The 18,821-nt window shown below is 44.6% G+C and overlaps 1 protein-coding gene across 4 annotated transcripts in view; it reads right to left on the bottom strand.

Annotated features, from left to right (window-relative positions):
• Positions 1-84: 84 nt before the first annotated feature.
• Positions 85-18,821, bottom strand: part of ACOX2 (acyl-CoA oxidase 2) — a 33,830-nt gene continuing 15,093 nt past the window's right edge. For 3 of the 4 annotated variants that reach the window (XM_059161321.1, XM_059161323.1, XM_059161320.1), the window contains 4 exons: positions 13,873-14,090; positions 6,038-6,170; positions 2,729-2,832; positions 85-1,454 (listed from right to left, as the gene is read on the bottom strand). In XM_059161321.1, the coding sequence (XP_059017304.1) occupies positions 2,770-2,832; positions 6,038-6,170; positions 13,873-14,090 (414 nt within the window). In that variant the 3' untranslated portion in view covers positions 85-1,454; positions 2,729-2,769. The remainder of the gene's footprint in view (positions 1,455-2,728; positions 2,833-6,037; positions 6,171-13,872; positions 14,091-18,821) is intronic. The other variant, XM_059161322.1, reaches the window with a different exon arrangement.

The raw sequence follows: 18,821 nt of genomic DNA on the forward strand, positions 1-18,821 counted from the left end.
CCTCAAGTTTGCACTGTTCAGTTTATATCCCACTATATACTGCCTGTAGAGCCTTTGTGTTTGACTGGAGGACTCAGCAGAACCTTAGGATGCAGTTTATAGATAATCTCCCATGTTACTGGAACAGGAATGGATGGAATTAATTGTTTTGTCTAAAAGTGCACATTTGATTAGTGAACATAGAGTTGGCAAACTTTTTTCAAATAGGACTTGCGCTGAAGATTACAGATTTTTCTTCAGTAAGCCACCAACGGTCAGCACTGAATGTGACCCTTACTCTAGCTTTGTACTGAGCACAGGGACAAAATGCCTCTTCAGCTACTTTTTTTCTCACAATATTATGGTGGCCAACACATATATTTTATTATTATGGTTAAGTCTGTTTCTGAGGAGAAAAACTAAACTGCAGTGACTGTAGGCTCTGGAACAGGAGATATATGGATGTACTTTATTTCACTGTGGTCTTATTTTGAATAGTTCATTTGATTATCTTTCTTGGAAGTTACAGGAAGGATTATGTAACTATAGTGAGACTTCCTAGTTTTCGAGAACACCTTATAAAGGGAAGTCATGTAATTTCTTCCCTGTTTTCTAAAGGGAAGACTAGCATTCTGAGGCTGTGTGCCCTCGGGCAGGTCACTCCTCAGAGAAGATTCTGAGATTCTTGCTCTGAAAAGAGGATGAGAACACTTACCTACATCCATTTTTGCCCATGTCTCTGAAAATTTATTTTAAGATTTTACAAATGACCGGCGTGCCTGGGCGGCTCAGTTGTTAAGCCTCTGCTTTCTGCTCAGGTCATGATCCCAGAGTCCGGGGATCGAGCCCCACATTGGGCTCCCTCCTCTGCGGGAAGCCTTCTTCTGCCTCTCCCACTCCCCCTGCTGTGTTCCCTCTTTCACTGTGTCTCTTTCCATCAAATAAATAAAATCTTAAAAAAAAAAAAAAAAAAAAAAAAAAAGATTTGACAAGTGACCAGCATCTAGAAACCTGTAATTTCCCTGTTTTCATGATCTTCAACTTCATTCTCTTGGCAGGTTGCCGTGGTTTCAGTAAATGTGCTAGTGTGAGGTTATCTTTTTAGAAAATCGTCTCACAGTTCAAATTGATTAGAGCCCCCCCCACCAAAAAATATCCAGCCACTTATGTGTTGAGTTGGCGGAAGTAGAGGCAAGACAGAGTGACTTGGGTTGAAAATTGATATGGAAATGGGAATAATAGCTGTTCTAGGGTTTTAAAAGTTAAAATCTTATGGGGTCTGTTCCTTGCTCGATTTACTAGAGTGAAGTTTGTTTTGGTCAATTTTCTCAGATTTATTAATTATTAACAACTGAGGAGCCCCCTGGTGGCTCAGTCTGTTGTTGAGCATCTGGCTTTTGATTTCAGCTCTCGTCTTGATTTCAGGGTCATGGGTTTGAGCTCTGAGTTGGGTTCCATGCTGGGTGTGGAGGCTACTGAAAAAAAAAAAAAAAAGAAAAAAGAAAAAATTATTAACACCTAAATGGTTATTTTTATGAGTAAATTAGGAAAAGTACCCAGCTGAGATTTTTTGCAATTTAATTTGTCTGGTGGCATTTAATTTTGAGTGTTTTATTCACTTATGCAATATGAAAAATGTAGTTTGATTATATTTGGGTAATTTGAAACAATTATGTCTTTTTAAGAAAATTTTAAATAATTTTCACTGCGAAATAGTTGATTTTCAAAAATCGATACTCAGTGGTATTCTCAGGGCTCTGCATTTTATTTAGATACTCCAAATACAAGCACATTTGGAGAATTGTGTATGTTCTTTTAAACCCTTGGATAAATGTGTGCTAAATTAAACACAAGTGATAACTGATGAATCTGTTGACTTTAGATCTAAAGTAAAATTCTTCAGTTTTACTAAATAGATGCAACAAATGGATAGCACTACTGTTTTTTATCACGGGAAATTTCAGACATACTCAGAAGTCGAATAGTGCAAACACCCCTGGACCCAATGACTGTCTTCAGCCATTGGCTCTCCTCTTTTCCTTTCATGGATTATCTTGAAGTAAATCATAGATGTTTTATCAGTCCACGCAGATAATGACCCACTCTTTAAAAAAATAAATACTTCAGGGGATGGCTGGCTGGCTGAGTTGGTAGAGTATGTAATTCTTGATCTTAGGATTGTAAATTCCAGCCCACGTTGGGTATCAGTTTACTTTATTGTTTTGTTTTTTTTCCTTTAAGATTTTACTTATTCATTAGAGAGAGAGACAGCAGGAGTGGGGGAGAGAGGGAGAGGCAGACTCCCCACTGAGCTGGGAGCCCAATGCAGGACTCCATCCCAGGACCCCAAGACTCCCAAAATCATGACCTTAGTCAAAGGCAGATGCTTAACTGACTGAGCCAGCCAGGTGTCCCTAGAGCTTACTTTAAAAACAATATATAGGGACGCCTGGGTGGCTCAGTTGGTTAAGCAGCTGCCTTCGGCTCAGGTCATGATCCCAGCGTCCTGGGATCGAGTCCCACATCGGGCTCCTTGCTCAGCAGGGAGCCTGCTTCTCCCTCTGCCTCTGCCTGCCATTCTGTCTGCCTGTGCTCACTCTCTCCTTCTCTCTCTCTGATGAATAAATAAAATCTTAAAAAAAAAAATATTAAAAAAAAAAAAAAAAAACCAATATATATATGCACTTTGAAATATATAATGTGTATGTGAAGCATACTTTAAAATTTAATGCTGTATATGCCATAGTACCATTATCACACAGTGGTGCCTCTTGAATGCCGTTGATGACTTCACAGCCTGGATTTCCAGCTTTGTAATAGCGGTCTTAAGTATTTCTCATAGGCAGGGTTCTCCTATTTGTAGAAAAAAGTGCATTGTTAGGACATTAATTTCTGCTGGGATTAATGACTTCTACCTTCAAATTAAGTTTTTAGTTTCAAAAAAGTAACATTACATAAGATTCTTAATTTTAAAAATTATTTTTTAAAGGCATTTTGTGTGAACATATGGAGAAACATTTTTTCCAAAGGGCATCCTTCCTTTTCTCATGCAGATTTTAAATCGTGGATGCAGGTGGCCAACTAGAAACAGCTTATCATTTGCTTTTGGAATTTAATACAAATAAAATGCTTGACTTTTTGAGGTTCTTTGAAATTGAACATTAACCACAAAGCAAGGAATCAGAAGGTGGCCTAAGGTAATCAAGATTCTATGTCAGAGTAGGTTATTCCCCATTGTTCATTACTGTGTGTCTTGATTCTTTCCTTTATAGTTCTAGCCTCATCTTTTATGTTAACTTGTTTATTAAATTTTTTGCCTGACTTGGCTAAAACTTGAAGCTCCTCATTGAAGACAGGATCTATGATTCTTTTGTTCTCCACTGTAGCCTTAGTACATAGAATAGTTTCTGGCATATAGCATATGCTCAATAAATATTTACTGAATGACCGACTGAATGAATGAATCAGTAGGTATGTTTAATGCTTCTAGCAGCTACTTGGACAAATTTTTACAGTAGAATACTTAGGGGATATAGGATTCTTGTTTTGAAATCCCCAGTGATTCTTGCGCTGTTTGCATCTATAGGTAATCGCTTAAATATGAATTCACATCAGGAGCAGGAACAGCCTTTTGCGATTCCTTTGGAGAATCTGGCTTGAAATAGTACCCAGCTCAGGAAAAAAGCCAGAAAACACACCATGGCTAGAGGAAACTATGAGAAAGCGGATCGTCCTGTCTAGGGATAGAGCTCAACACTCAACCTGCCCAGACAGAACAGAGACTGTCTTAGGGTTCTAAGACATTTAACTTAGCATAGCACTTTTCTTTTGGTAGAAAATGTTGATGAAGTATATTCCCGTTTGTAATGTTGTGTCTCCAAGGTGTGTTTTAACGTAGCTGTTGTTTTTTAATTTATTTGGAATACCTGTCACATGCCTTTTTCTACTAGTGCAAATGAAGGGGAAAAATGTCTCTTATTGCAGCTTCAGATTTATCTATAGCAGATTAGAAATACATACCTTAAAAGTGCTTTTTCAGTAGACTCTCAAGGAGCCAGTGATAGAAGATTATGTGGCTCTATGTCAGTGGTCAACCGACTGCCATTTTAACTCACTGACAACAATTCCCCAAGGTCACTGATAACCTCACATGCCCAAGTTACTGTGCGTGGAAGAGCCACACTGCTATACCTGGCCCCCTTTTAGCCAAGTGACATAAGCCACAATGGGCAGGAAGTCTACAGCGCCTACGGTGTCTACAGCAGGTTCTCCGGCCCACTGTGAGGATCATAAAACTGTGTTCATTTATTCCATAAATGGAAAGATTCTACTCTGAGACAGATCCTGGACTTAGGAAGAGGAAGACTCCCTCCTTGTTCACAGTCAAGTAGCAGGAGAAAAGGAAAAACAGAAGTGAATGGGAAGAAATACAACATTTTACCAGATCTGTTGATGCCATGGATTAGTCATGCCCCTCATTTCCATAAACCTGCCCTCATATAGTATCGAGATTCAGTGCTTTTAAAGTAAAGAGGAGACACAAAGTGTAAAAAACAACAACAACAAACCAAGGCACTCCCTATGTTCTTTAGCGAAGATGAGGAATCAGAACTGGCATGTTTCCTCCTCGTATTGCTAGTTAAGCCTGTCTGAGCTAAATAGATCAGCATTTGCTGGCAGGTGTACGGCAGGCTCGGTTTCTCGCCGGCACATCAAAGGGCATGATACAGTTTTCCTTAGACCACAGGAGCTCACCTGGAGTAGGAGGACTGCTGTTTCACGCCAGGATTTAAACAGTAGAAAGCAGGGAGATCTAATTATTAGAAAAAGTAAAACGCCAGAAGTAGCTTGACTGTATGAAGCGGTAAATGTATCAACCTTTCTCTAGGTGAGTTCTTTCTATTTTCTTGTCAGGTAAAAAGGCTGCCTCCCTGGAGACGGGGAGTGGCCAAAATGGATTGGCCTCTGGCAAGCATCTTGGAGGTGACCAGTTGTGTTCTAATTTTAGATAATCGTGGTAGATTAAGCCATGAGGTATGACAGGATGCAAAATGTGAAGAGCAAGTCTAACACCACGCTAAGTGTGAATGAAAGTCTTGAGAGTTGCCAATTTTATGAGGCGTTGAGACACCTTTTCTGAAATTTGACCTAAGGGGTAAAAGAGTAGGCTTCCCTATCTGAGTAACATATGTGCACTATAGAGCTTAAAATTATCTGTTGCTTATCTATAGATTACCTTTGTTTTGATCATCTGTATCAAATCTGCTATTAAATATGGGTTACCACATTCTAAAAATAGGGTTTATTTCTTTACTCCAGTAATTGGAGTTCTTGACATTCATAACCTTTTCCAGTGAGGCTTACAGCAGAGGGTCTGTGATGCGGGCCCTCGATCATTAGGATTTTAGGAGTCCTCCCCTCTCCTGTCAATGACACCGAGTTCTGGTATTCTCTCTTAGGACAGCTGGGGGTCTTTTTGCCATAACCCTCGTAATGGTCATTTATACGGCTCTGCTGGGCTGCCGATGGCCCTGCAGCAGCCTTCTTTGTTCCTGGGGCTGTGTTCCTCAATGCGGAGAAAGGAGGTGTCTCCAGCAGATGGTCGGATCTGAGTGTTCCCCCACATCCCAAGCTTCCTGTCCCCTCTGAGTACCCATTTTTATCAACACAAAACTGAGAGTTAAAAGGCCGAAAATAAGATGGTTAAATCACTGCAATGATTTATCTTATTTTTGTTATTTAAAAGCCAGTCTGCCACTATGTATATATGCCCTTGGGGTATGTCAAGCCATGATTTAGAGCCTGAACCTTCCTCCTAGTTCCCTTTACCAAATTCTGAGCAATGCCTTTTGCTGATTACAGTCCAGACTCTGTTCCTGCTGGGCCATATCCCCACTCCTGGTTTCTTTTATGTATTCTCAAAATATTTTCAACAGACACGCTATGCTAAGCAATTTCCAACCTAATGGGGATCAGTTAAAATGAGAAAACGTGGAGTTGTATTCACTGCTTGTTCTCTGCTCTCTTACATAATTTATAACGTGTTCTACTCAACTACCTGAGTATTGGTCGGTGACTTCTGAGCCCAGTGGAACAGACGTTCATAGACATTTCCATCGTAACAGCCAAGTGCTGAATTTAAACTGGGATCCGTGAAGTCAAAGGCATCAGTTAACAAGATGGCATCCTTCCTGTGAGAGAAAACAAGAGTTTGTGAGTATTTTAGATTGCTCTTATGAATCTAATTAATCAGGGATGGTGAATAACAATACCTAATTAGAGGCTAGATCATTATTCACTTATTAACAACTCAGCTTTAAATTTTTTTTAGAACTTTTGATTTTTGATCTGTTCTCTACACAACTATAGAGCCCAGCAGTCTTCAAGGCCTGCTACTTAAAATCAGCACCTCCCTGTCTCCCTTCTACTTCCCCCACCCCTGGAATCCGTTTCAGTCCTTAAGCTGATATATTTTGAATGTCTCTATCTTGTTCGGATTGCCTCTTCTGGATTGTTCTGTTTTAGATATTATCTGTCAACTCTCCATTACAAAAAGATAAGGATATGTTTTTGGTCCCCTACCCTCACCCCTATATGTCATTCCCCCTTCCCCCCCACCCCCAGCCCCAGCCCTGGCATTGCTTCTCCTCGGCCTTCCTGCTCCTAGTATAGTTATGAATGAGTCAGACTTGCATTAGGGGCTTCCACTGTGATGGCTCTATATGTGTGTATGATGGTGACTTCATGTATCCTGCTCACAGCTGAGCTGTGTCCCTACCAGGTCTCTCCATTCGTGATGTACCTCCTGGTCTGCTGCTTCTCTCCCCCATTTCCTCTGTCATCATCCTTAGTGATTTCATTGCTTACATGAATGTTCTTCTAAAATGTGGCCTCAACATTCTGGGATCTTCTCCGCTGATCCTGTTGCGCTGTCACTCGCCGGCAGGAGCCCTCCCCAGGTCTCGGTCCTCCACATGGGCACCTTTTCTGGGATGGCGATGTGGGGTGTCTTCCTGTTGCTGGCTCCGGCCCTGTTAGCTTACTCCCTCTAGAGTTCTGACTCTGATAGCCCCCCCCTTTCTTTTTCAATCAACGAAATATGTTTTATTTTAGCCTATCGAATGAAGTATTTTAAACAAATGTTCACATGCTTCTCTTCCTTTTTTAAGGAAAGGATCTAAAGCATAACACTGCCATTGTTTACACCCAAAGCAGTTGAGCCGACTGGGATACTGTACCTACCTGTTGTCATCTCTGGGTGACCCCTCACCATCACTGTGAGAGCATTTCCATTTCAGGCTGTTCACACTTCTTTGACCCTATCCACACCCACCACTTACTTCATGTCCCTCATCCTCCTGGTGGCCTCCCTTCCTTCCTTATTCAGCTGAAATGCCTGGTCTGTTACATTTACTCCCTCAAAAACAGATTCAGCAGTTTTTCACTGACTCTGCTCTGTGCCTTTGTAGCTATAGGTGACTGGGAAACCAGTGCCAAGTGGTGTATGTAACTCCCTTCCTGCTGCCTAGTGATCATATGACATCGCTCTAATTCCTTTACACTCCCATTCTCTTAGATGATTATTTCACACCTTCTCTCTGAATCTTAAATGCACACTCCCCGCCTCCCCATCTCTCTTACTTAGATGACTTTTGGTTCCATTTCACTGATAAAATAGACTCAGTAAGAGCCCAGCCACAAGTTCTCGCCCATATATTTCTGCGTGCTTTCTCTTTTAGTACAGGTATGCTTTCCAAGTGCCCAGCTCACTTCAGTCCTTCCTCGTCCATTAGATGCCTTCCCCTCTTGCCTTTCCTCTACAATGTCAAAATCTTTCTCCACTGGGTCATTTTCAGATACACACGTGCTTTCCTATTTCGCATCTTGAAAACAAACTTTTGAGTCTATTTTTTCCTCTCCGTCATCTACTCCAGATCTTGGCTCCCCTGTATGATAAAACTCTTTAAAAGTGTTGTGCTTGTTTATGCTTTGCTATTTTTTCTCCTCCACCTGTTCTCCGAGACTAGATCCGTTCAGGTTTTCACTTCCACCACTCCACTGAAATAGCCCTTGTCAGGGCCACCACCTCTCCTCCTCTTTGGAGTGTCCCAAGACTCAGTACTGGGGCATCTTGTCTTTTACAGTCACTCCATGTGATATCCTTCTGAGGGCTTTAAATACCAGCGATATGCTAATGACTTCCAAATTTATCTCTCCCGTCTCACTTACCTGCTTATTAACATCTTTCTTGATTTCTAACAGGCTCTTCAAAGTGAACATGTTCAAAGCCAAACTCCTGATCTTCTACACCTTCTGCACATCCTGCCCAAACCTGGTGCCTTTGTAGCGAATGGCAACTCTGTCCTGGCCAAAAACCTGTGCTGCTCTCCATCGCTTACACCCCACATCTGATCTGTCAGCAAATCCTCCTCTACCTTCAAAATACACCTAAACTTCAGCCCTTTCCCACTACCTCCAGGGCCATCACCTAGTCTAACCCTGCATCATCTTTCCCGTGGGTTACTGAGGTAACCTCCTAGCTGGGCTCCCCGCTTTTTATTCACCCTCCTTGCCCAGTCACTTCTTAATATGGCAGTTGGAATGATCCTTTAGAAAAAATTCATCAGGGCGCCTGGGTGGCTCAGTGGGTTAAGCCGCTGCCTTCGGCTCAGGTCATGATCTCAGGGTCCTGGGATCGAGTCCCGCATCGGGCTCTCTGCTCAGCAGGGAGCCTGCTTCCTCCTCTCTCTCTCTCTGCCTGCCTCTCTGCCTACTTGTGATCTCTCTCTGTCAAATAAATAAATAAAATCTTTAAAAAAAAAAAAAAAAGAAAGAAAAAAAAGAAAAAATTCATCAGATGATCGAAATACTGAAAACCCTCCCACTCTCACACAAAGTAAGAGCCAACATCTTAAGTCTTGGCGATGATCTCCACCCCCTTTCGCCCCTGGCCTGGTACACCCTAAACTCTCTGACCTCTGCTGTCCTTCCCCCACCTCAGTCACTGTTGTCTGTTCTCTGGATGGACACGCCAAGCCTGCTCTCGCCTCCAGCGTTTATACTTCTCTGCCTGGGGTGCTCCTTTCCCAGCCAACCCCGTGGCTTCTCTCCTGTCCCTACCCCTTGAGATCTTTCCTCAAACATCACCCTCCTTGAGAGGCCTTCTCTGACTTATTTAAAACTACAGTCCCCAGGGCACCTGGCTGGCTCAATCAGTAGACGGTGACTCTTAATCTTGGGGTTGTGAGTTTGGGCCCTGCCTTCGGCATACAGATTAAAAGTAAAATCCTTAAAAAATAAAAGAAAACTACAGTCCCCCACCCCCCACCCTGCTTTGCACTCCCAGGATTCCTGATCCCCTTCCCTGCTTTCCTTTTCTTCATAGCATTTACTTACCATTTTGCACACTGTGTGCTTGACTTATTTTTTCCGTGTGTGTTTGTCTCCTCTAGTCTGTAAACATCTATGGCCTTTTCAGTCTGAAACTTGTGCTCTTCATTTGAGGAGTATTTTCTTGAATTATTCTGTTAATGGTTTGTTCCCTTCTATTTTCTCTGTCTGCCCTTTCTAGACTGCTTTTTCAGATGATGGACAGTTAAGATCAGTCTTCTTGCTATTTTTATCTTTTCTAATTTTTATCTTTTTGTCGTAACTTTCAGTTCCGGTCCTTCCACTGACTTTTTCATTTCCACTATCGTTTTCTGGTTTCACAGAGTTTTGTTTTGTTTTGTTTTCCCCTGAATATTACTTTTTAAGAAATAACATTCTTATTTTGTGCTTGCTGTATCTCCTCCTAACTCTTTAAGGATATTACTCATCTTTTTAAAAAGATTCCTTTTCCCTGAAGATTCTCTTGTGCAGTCCAGTTTGTTTCATTCTTGCTTATTGGGGGTCTCTTTTATGTCAGGGGTTCCCCCCCAGGTGTCTGGGGATCCTGAGTGTCTAATCGTAGCTATGAGTGGGGCACTAGCTAGCTGATTACAAGTCTGGGTGTGCTTGTCAATGTGTGGCATTCAGTATGGGGTGAACTGGGGGGACCCATGTGTCAGTATCTTCAGTTTTGTCTCCCTTGGGCTGTTCAGATTCTCCAGAGAAGGAGTATGCTATCATCTTCTTGTAGCTACTGGCCTGGCTGCCAGTTTTCTGGGACCCAGGGGAAAGAGGGCTGAGGGAGGGGGCTTAGGTTAGCATTTAGCCTATAAACATTTATCCAGGCCCCTGTTTTCTGTGGGTAGCCTCATCTTCAACTATGCTCGATGTTCCCTGGCCCACAGACCATCTGTGTGCCCTTCTGCCAGGGTGGAGTCAGAGAATCTCAAAACTGCTTGCAGAGAAGGAGGGGAGCTAGGAGTTCAGCTCCTTCTGAAATAGACTTTCAGCCCCTCCTGTGGGTCTTCCCTTCACCCTGATTGCCAGATGTACACAGTGCTGTTAGTTCTTGGGGTTCTTTTTTTTTTTTTTTTTTTTTTAAGATTTTATTTATTTATTTGACAGAGAGAAATCACAAGTAGGCAGAGAGGCAGGCAGAGAGAGAGAGAGGAGGAAGCAGGCTCCCTGCTGAGCAGAGAGCCCGATGCGGGACTCGATCCCAGGACCCTGAGATCATGACCTGAGCCGAAGGCAGCGGCTTAACCACTGAGCCACCCAGGCGCCCCAGTTCTTGGGGTTCTTTGGTATAACTTATTTCCCACTCTGGTTTGTAATTCAGTTTTTCTCAGCTCTGCCAAGTCACTGTCTATCTACTTTCTTACTTTCAAGTTTCCTCCCCTGTTTTTTTTTTTTTTCCCTCTTTTTAAAATTTTTGTTCAGTTATTTATTTGAGAGAGAGACTGAAAGAGAGCATGAGAAGGGGGAGGTGGTCAAAGGGAGAAGCAGACTCCCTGCTGAGCAGGGAGCCTAATGTGGGACCCAGTACTGGGACTCCAGGATCATGACCTGAGCCGAAAGCAGTCGCTGAACCAACTGAGCCACCCAGGTGCCCATCCCTGGTTTGTTCTTTTTGTCAATTTATACCTTTAAAAAGTTTTTAATCCATTTTCTGGTATTTTCATGGGTTTCAGGAGGGAACAAAAGTAAATGCATATGGTCAGTCTGCTGTCTTCACCTTGTCTGTCCTCCACCTGAGATTTTATGACCCCTTAAACAACTGTAAACTGTGGGTCAGTTAATTACCATTACACAGAGAGCTGGTTCTTAGTGTCACATGAAATAGTGTGCCATCCTTCATTTGTCATCTCAGAAATCAGAGGGTGATACTAAGTAATCAAGGGAGGGAACTGTGACACAGAACTGTTACACGCACGATGTCTGTTACATACCTAACTCCCTTGCCGTGATAGGAATGTTACTTAAGAACCATAACATAACATGGGGGCGCCTGGGTGGCTCAGTGGGTTAAGCGTCTGCCTTCGGCTTGGGTCATGGTCTCAGGGTCCAGGGGTTGAGCCCCACATTGGGCTCTCCGCTCAGTGGGGAGCCTGCTTCCCCCCCCCCCCGCCTGCCTCTCTGCCTACTTATGATCTCTCTCTCTCTGTCAAATAATCAATAAGATCTTAAAAAAAAAAACAAAAACAAAAAACCATAATGTGAGTAAATCAGTTTGTGGGTTAAATGCATTCATAAGTTGCCTGTTTGTGTCAGTGCTATTGGTTTTAAGTTGCAAATCTCCGGCACCAAGGCAAGCACCTAGAAATGCTGTAGCAGGTTTTTTTTGTTTTTTTGTTTTTTTAAGATTTATTTATTTATTTGACAGACAGAGATCACAAGTAGGCAGAGAGGCAGACAGAGAGAGGAGGAAGCAGGCTCCCTGCTGAGCAGAGAGCCCGATGTAGGGCTCGATCCCAGGACCCTGGGATCATGACCCGAGCCGAAAGCAGAGGCCTTAACCCACTGAGCCACCCTGGCGCCCCTGCTGTAGCCGATTTAAAAAATCATGCTTCTGAGGTGTTAGGGTGATCTTTTGTGTTTCATCTATGTCAATCAGGCTAGAATCTTATTGACTTCATATGCTTTAAAATGCAGAGCATTTCATGGGTGCCCAATGACTTAGAGGGTTAAGCCCCTGACTCTTAATTGTGGCTCAGATCATGATCTCAGAGCCCTGTGCCTTGGGCTCTGTGCGCAGCAGGAGTCTGCTTGAAGATTTTCTCTCTTTCCTTCTCCCTCCGTACCCATGCCCTGCTCAGATACTCTCTCTCTCTCTCTCAGATAAATAAGTAAATCTTTTTTTTTTTTTAAGATTTTATTTCTTTATTTGACAGAGATCACCAGTAGACAGAGAGGCAGACAGAGAGAAAGAGAAGGAAGCAGGCTCCCTGCTGAGCAGAGAGCCCGATGTGGGGTTTGATCCCAGGACCCTGGGTTCATGACCTGAGCCGAAGGCAGAGGCTTTAACCCACTGAGCCATCTAGGTGCCCCTAAATAAATAAATCTTTGAAAAATAATAAAATGCCAAGCATTTCAGAATTAGGTACACTTGAGCTTGACCTGTGTAATACTCAGTTCTGCTATTAATGGTTCTCACCACTGGATTCTCTCTATTAGGAAAAGTTTAATACCTGGGCCATACTTGTAAAAAATGTATTTTTGATAGTTTTTGATGGTTTAATTGAACATTTGCTGACCACTGAATATCTATTAGGTGCTTATATGGACTCATAAATGGTCTGTAGCATGTTGCATGTTGTTAGAAATAAAAATAATTTGATCTAGATTTTTTTTAAAAAAACTTTGTCACAAGTAGCTTATTGGGCTTTTTTTATCATCTTAGTCTTATAGATAGTGTGAACTATTGGAGGTTCTAGGGGAAAAGTCTCTCTCTCTCTCTCTCACACACACACACACACACACACACACACACACACGTGATACCACCCCACATGAAACAGTCATCCTATTTTCTCAGAAAAGTTGCACTCTCAAGTAGCCCATTTTTATCCTAGAGACAACAGTGCCTACCCTGTTTTGTTTGTTTCTTCCAGTGCCCTGTTCAGTTTGGGGCTTTGGTTTCAATGTTTTTAAAGTGATCATCTAGATTATATACAATGTAACAGAATGGAAGGGCCGCATTAGTATGTCATGACCCTGAACTGCGCGCATTTAAGAACTGTTTGTATTATTGCTTTATGAATCTTTGTATAAATGACCAGGTTTAAAAAAAAAATCATGAAGCTGAGCGAGGATTAAAGTAAGTTTAGCCCACTTAGTAAGGGTTTGCCTGAGCCCATTCAAAAAGACAAGGATCTATTTGAAACAAATAATCGCCCCACCTTAACTTTAACACAGTTGAAGAGCATATTCTCAGGTCAGGCCCCAGAGTGCCCCCTGATCTCCCCTGGCTGATTCTGAGACCTGGGGCAAGGTACTTCCTCCCCTCAGCCTGAATTTCCTCCCCAGTAAAATGGGGAGATTAATAGTGTTCATTTCAGAAGGCTGTAAGGATTAAAAGAGATGATGCATGTGAAAGCTTTTGGCATAATGCCTGGCACATATATGTGTTCCTTAAATATGAGCTATGATGAAGACTCATTATTACATGCATACAATGCATATAATAATGCATACTATGCATACTATGAATACGGTGGGATGCTTCATTTAGATACTCTCCTTATTTCCTTTACAGTGTTGAAGAGTATTTGGTGGCGATTATTTGTTTTTAAGCATTTTTATTTCTAATTGTTTTTTCATTTTTTTCCTTTCATTAATCTATCACGCTTTACCTTGAGGTAACTGTGCTACCGGGTCAGCCTCTCCAGGGTGGTTGCTGCTTCTACCGGACCCTGTTTAGCAAAGTCCTGGAGCGCCAGGTTTCCGAGTGGGAAGGAAACCAAGAGTGTGGGGCTCTTCTCGGAAGATTAGCACGGTCTGAGGGTCTGGGGGCCAGCCACTCACCGGACAAGGCCGAGCAGCTCCAGGTAGCCGGTTCTCACCGCATCTACTTGGGCCCCAGACAGGAAGCCATCATGGAGAAAGTCAGCAGCGTTAGTCAGGATGCCGTGCAGAGCATAGAGGTCACAGAGGCGTTTGAGCACCTGCCAAACCGCTGGCTTGTTTTCCAGTTTCTCCAGAGTTTCTGTAAAGCTCTTCACACTGATATAGTAGCAGTGTGCCTAAAAGACACGAAGATCCATCAGCTTCCTATTTCTGACTCCAGAACTCATCTTGGAAGCTGGGCAAGACTGCTGGGGTGAGGTCGCTGTGGCCATGTGTCCCCCCCCCCCCCAAGCTCACCGCGGGTCCCCATGGGGTGTGTGCGCGCGTGTGAATATGTGTTCGCACATGTGCTCTGGTTGGGGGCTTGTGGGCTCTGGGACTTGGTAGCTTCCCCATTTTGTTTGGGGAAATTTCAAGGAGGTTTGAAAATAGAAAGAGTACAGGGGTATTGGAGGCTGGCCTGGAGACAGTGGAGGACAGCACCACATTTCTGAAGAAAACAGCTGTTTGTTGTTTGCCGTGTTCAAGGCAGCAGGGTGTGTGTGTGTGTGTGTGTGCGAGCTTTTGTGTGTCTCGGGGTGAGAAAGTAGAGGTACATGATGGACATAAAATGTATCCCAGCTAGAAAGTAAATTCTGCAAGGTAAGCAGGGCTGTTAGTTGACCCATACCCAACAGTCTGGCTTTGTCAGTAGTTCCACTTGGTAAGTGACCGCAGCCCTCAACCTAGTGAGACTCCCCTCTCTGTCAAGCCAGGATCCTTCCCTGGGACTACCTCCTCCCCACAGCTCTGCAAATAAAGGATGAATGCCTGACCAAGCAGGAAGCTTTCAGGCCCCTGCTCCTGTGACGCCTGTAGTGCTTTCTGATTAGTCTGTGCCCCCCTGCTGGTTGTTGAATATTTTTGAATATTCCCCTTCTCCCCAAGACAAATGCATAGAATTCCGTGGGGGGTGGGGAGAGGGAAAAGGCAAACAAACAAAACTCTTCTCAAATGTTTATGTGCATACAGATCAGCTGAGCATCTCGTGAAAATGCAGATTTCCAGGTAGCTTCCCAGTAATGCCTTAAGTAGCAAGGCTTAGACTGTCTGGAGGGTTCAAAGAAGTCTGACAAGGGGCAGGGACAGGGCCGGAGTTATTGCGTGCACACTGGACTGTGCTTGCAGGAGGCTGCCCCAGTCTGCTGGGGCTGCCCCCTGGGGCATAGTGAGGCAATGACCGACCTGCAGTGGTGAGGCTACCCCCCCACATAGCCCCCCCCCCCCCCCCCCCCCGTCAGTGAAGGGCCGTGAGCCACACGGCTGCGGAAGTGGGGAACAAAGGCAAAAGAAATGTAGATAAGAAAGAAATGTAGATAAGATGAAATTTTCCTCTAACTTGCAGCCCGCTGACAAATACTTGAGACAGACAGAGTATGACATTCCTCCAGGAACTGAACTGCACAACTGAACTGTCTTCATGTTAATGCCTTGCTAGAGGGGAAAAAACACCTTAGCTTGACAATAACGGGGCCTCCAGGATCCAGTGTCTTCTCGAATGTATGAAAATCCTTTTTGAAAACTCCTTTTGTCTCTACCCCTCCCAGTTTAAATGTATGCAATGAATCGCTCCTCATACTGATGAAGTCCCAGAACCTAAGTCAGGTTCGGTGGGGTGAGGAGGTTCGGAGCCGACGACTAAAGAAAGAATTCTTAAGACGTCATTGGTGCAAAATGGGTGGTTTATTAAAGCACGGGGACAGGACCCGTGGGCAGGAAGAGCTGCTGCCCCGGGTTGTGAGGGGTGGTTGGTTATATACACAGGAGTTGGGTAGGTGAGGACAAAGGGGTGTCCAGAAGGGCTATTGGGGCAAAGAATACTATCAGGATATTGAAGGCTTAGTTGCTACCAAGTAAAGACAATTGGAAGTCTGGTGGAATGTTACATTCCTGCTATCAAGCATCCTTGTTAATGAGATTTAGGTTTAGAAGAAATTTAACTTTATTTACTTTTCCTTCTACTTCCACCTCCTTCGGTTTTTTATGGAGGGGAGGGTGACATTAGGCTTGAGGAACTGAGTTCTGTGTCTTTGGAAATTGGGCTATTGATAAGGTAACTTCTTTGTTGTAATCTCAAGGACATTTGCAAACCAAGGGAGACTCCTGTCTTGCAGGATTGTGATCTCAGCAAGTTAACTATTTATCATTCTATGGCAGTCTGGGGTGCCTGAGGAATGCTACACATAAGGAGGGGAGCGGATGAAGGGGGGGGGGGTGCAAGGCGCCAGCTTTTGCTTTGTCCTCAGCCAGCCTCCTGCTCCCTCATCAATACTCCCAGGGTAGCTCTTTCTGCTCACTGGTCCTGCTCCCGGGCTTTAATAAAACCACCTTTTTTGCACCGAAAATGGCTCAAGAATTCTTTCTTGACCATTCACTCCCAAGACACACATCAGATCACATCAGTTGGGATTTCTTTCTGTGGGGGTCAGAGAGCCACAGTCTTCAACAGGAAAGTGAGCCCATCAGGTTTCTCACTTGGAAAGGATCTGCCTTCCCCACGGAGGCCTCACACCGGGGGTTAACGACACACTCTGCCGCCAGGACCTGGTGTGCTCCCAGCCACACTGGGTTCACAACAGTTGGGTGCAGAAGGGGAGCAGATGTGCGTTGCTGCCTCTGCTGAGTCAGAAAGACCCGGCTTCCCTTTTCTCATCTGAGGACCACATCCTTAAACTCTCAGGGCCCTGGGCTGTGGAGTGGAGTGGGAAAAAGCTGCTGGAGGGTCTTGGCCTCCGTGGCTTCTGTTCCGGTGACAGGGTGAGCCAAACTTTGGCACCATGCTCCAAATGCAATGAACTCTATTTACTTTTTGTGTGTGTTGGTTTAAACCTTGCCTCCTGACTAATTTGGTGTGTGGAGTGGGATATGTAGCATTTATATGCTAGGTGCATTTTATGTTTTACATGTATTAACTCATTTAATCTCCATAATAATCTTAAAAAGGTAGGTACTATGATTGGCTCCATTTTGTAGATGAGGAGACTGAGGCATTGAGGGATTAAGTTCCTTGCCCAAGGTCACCTGGCTAGCAAGTGGTAGTAACAAGATCCACACCAAAATAGTCCATCTCCTGGTTAAGCATCTGTACTCTTTACCATTCCCCTGCATTGCCAAAGCCATGAGAGATGGAGGCTGGATTAGAATGAGGGCCAGCATTTGCTCCCGTGGTCCTAGGGACAGACCTCTCTCCTGAGCAGGGTCTCAGATAATAGGACCAGAACTCGTCAGAACCTAAAGGTCTTTTTCATGCCCCTTTGTTTTACAGACTGGGAAGTTACAGCCCAGAGAAGGAAGGACACTGGAGGTCACATAGAGAGGCCGGTCATGCACAGAGCTGGGAACAGAACCTGGGCCACCACTCTGCTGCTGTCCCCACTCCCCTTTTGTTGCTCACTCTCTACCTGCATATTTATGGTTTCTAGATGGGACTTGGTGGGTGCTTAAGAGTTCTGTAGAGTAGATGGTTCTTCCAAAGCATGAAGCTCAGAAATTGCAGATTTCCCTGCCCCTTCTGACTTCGGAGAGTCAGCTTGGGCACCATCTCCCCAGGAAGCCACTCTTCTTCAGCTTACAATGGCCGGAGGAGAAGGGACTTGCTCTTCTCCTCTAGGCTGGTGGAACTCTCTACCCTCGGTAACCCTAGAACTCGGGGATCACCTCCCTCCCTTACACACAGTGGCTCCCTGAGGACACAGCTTGCCTCTGTGAGAGAGAGGAAAGCAAAGCATCTTAACTATTTTCTACTTCTCAGACTTAATTCTTTTGAGTTCTGCTTCCTCATCCTTGAAATGGAGATTATGCTGCTCTCCCCCCCAGGGTGGTATTTAGTAATGAGGTAACCCTGGCATGCAGTGTCCACTCCACTGGAAGACAGAGCACAGATTTGGAAAACGGATGCATCATGGGCAGCTGGGGTTCCTTTTGTGCTTGTCTGATGAGAACACAGCCTTGGCTCACCCTCGCCTGTGTTGATAGGACATTTAGCACAGCAGGGAGTGCTTCTGCAGTGGACACAGCCTGGAGGATGGTGGCCCCTGTAAGACCAGCACCAGCTGCTGTGGTAGAGGGGGCGAGTCACCAGGGGGCGCTCATGCCCAGCCCGCGTGGCGAGGGCTCTACAAAGCACTCCTAGTTCTTTTCTGCCAGTTCCTGGGCCTGATGCTTGAGGATCCGAGCATTCATCTTGGTTTTCCAGCGGTAGGTAGGGACAGAGTCTCAGCTGCCTAAGCTAGAGCTCAGGACTCAACCTCTTTCCCAGCCCACTACTCTAAGAAGCCTGTCACTATCTCCTACCCCCTAAATATGTCTGCATCCACCCACTCTTCTCCATGCCCTCTGCCAAGGTCTTGGTCGGGACTGCCGCTGCTTGATCCTAACTGGCTTCCAGCCTCCAGTCCATTGCTCCCCAGGCAGCCTGCATGATTCTTCTACAGTGAAACTCTGATCACCTCACTCCCGTGATACAAAGTCGGCCAAGGCTTCCCGTGGAACAAAACCAAACTCCTCATAGTGAGGCAGAAGGTCCCAGGCCTTGCCTATCTTTCTCCATCCCCTAACTGCCTTCCTCTCCTGGGTTCAGTCTTCCTCCTTGAGCTCCTCCTTGGGAGGATTTGCATTTCTTCAAGCACCAGGCCTTTTCTTGCCTCTTCCTTTTCCATCTGCTGTTCCCTTTGCCAGGAAACCTTTGTTTCCCAAACCACAGCATCTACCCTTTGCCTGGCTAATTTCAGCTCCTCCTTGAAGTCCTGGCCTCTACGTCCCTTCTGGGAAGCCTTTCGGATTCTCACGCCGGGTAAGAGCTGCACCTCTCTGGGATCCCACGGCAGCCTGTGTCTCCCCATCACAGTGCTGCCTTGATGGTACTGGGT

The sequence above is a fragment of the Mustela lutreola genome, chromosome 2 (genome assembly GCF_030435805.1).
Source record: "Mustela lutreola isolate mMusLut2 chromosome 2, mMusLut2.pri, whole genome shotgun sequence".
In the NCBI taxonomy this organism is placed as follows: Eukaryota; Metazoa; Chordata; class Mammalia; order Carnivora; family Mustelidae; genus Mustela; species Mustela lutreola.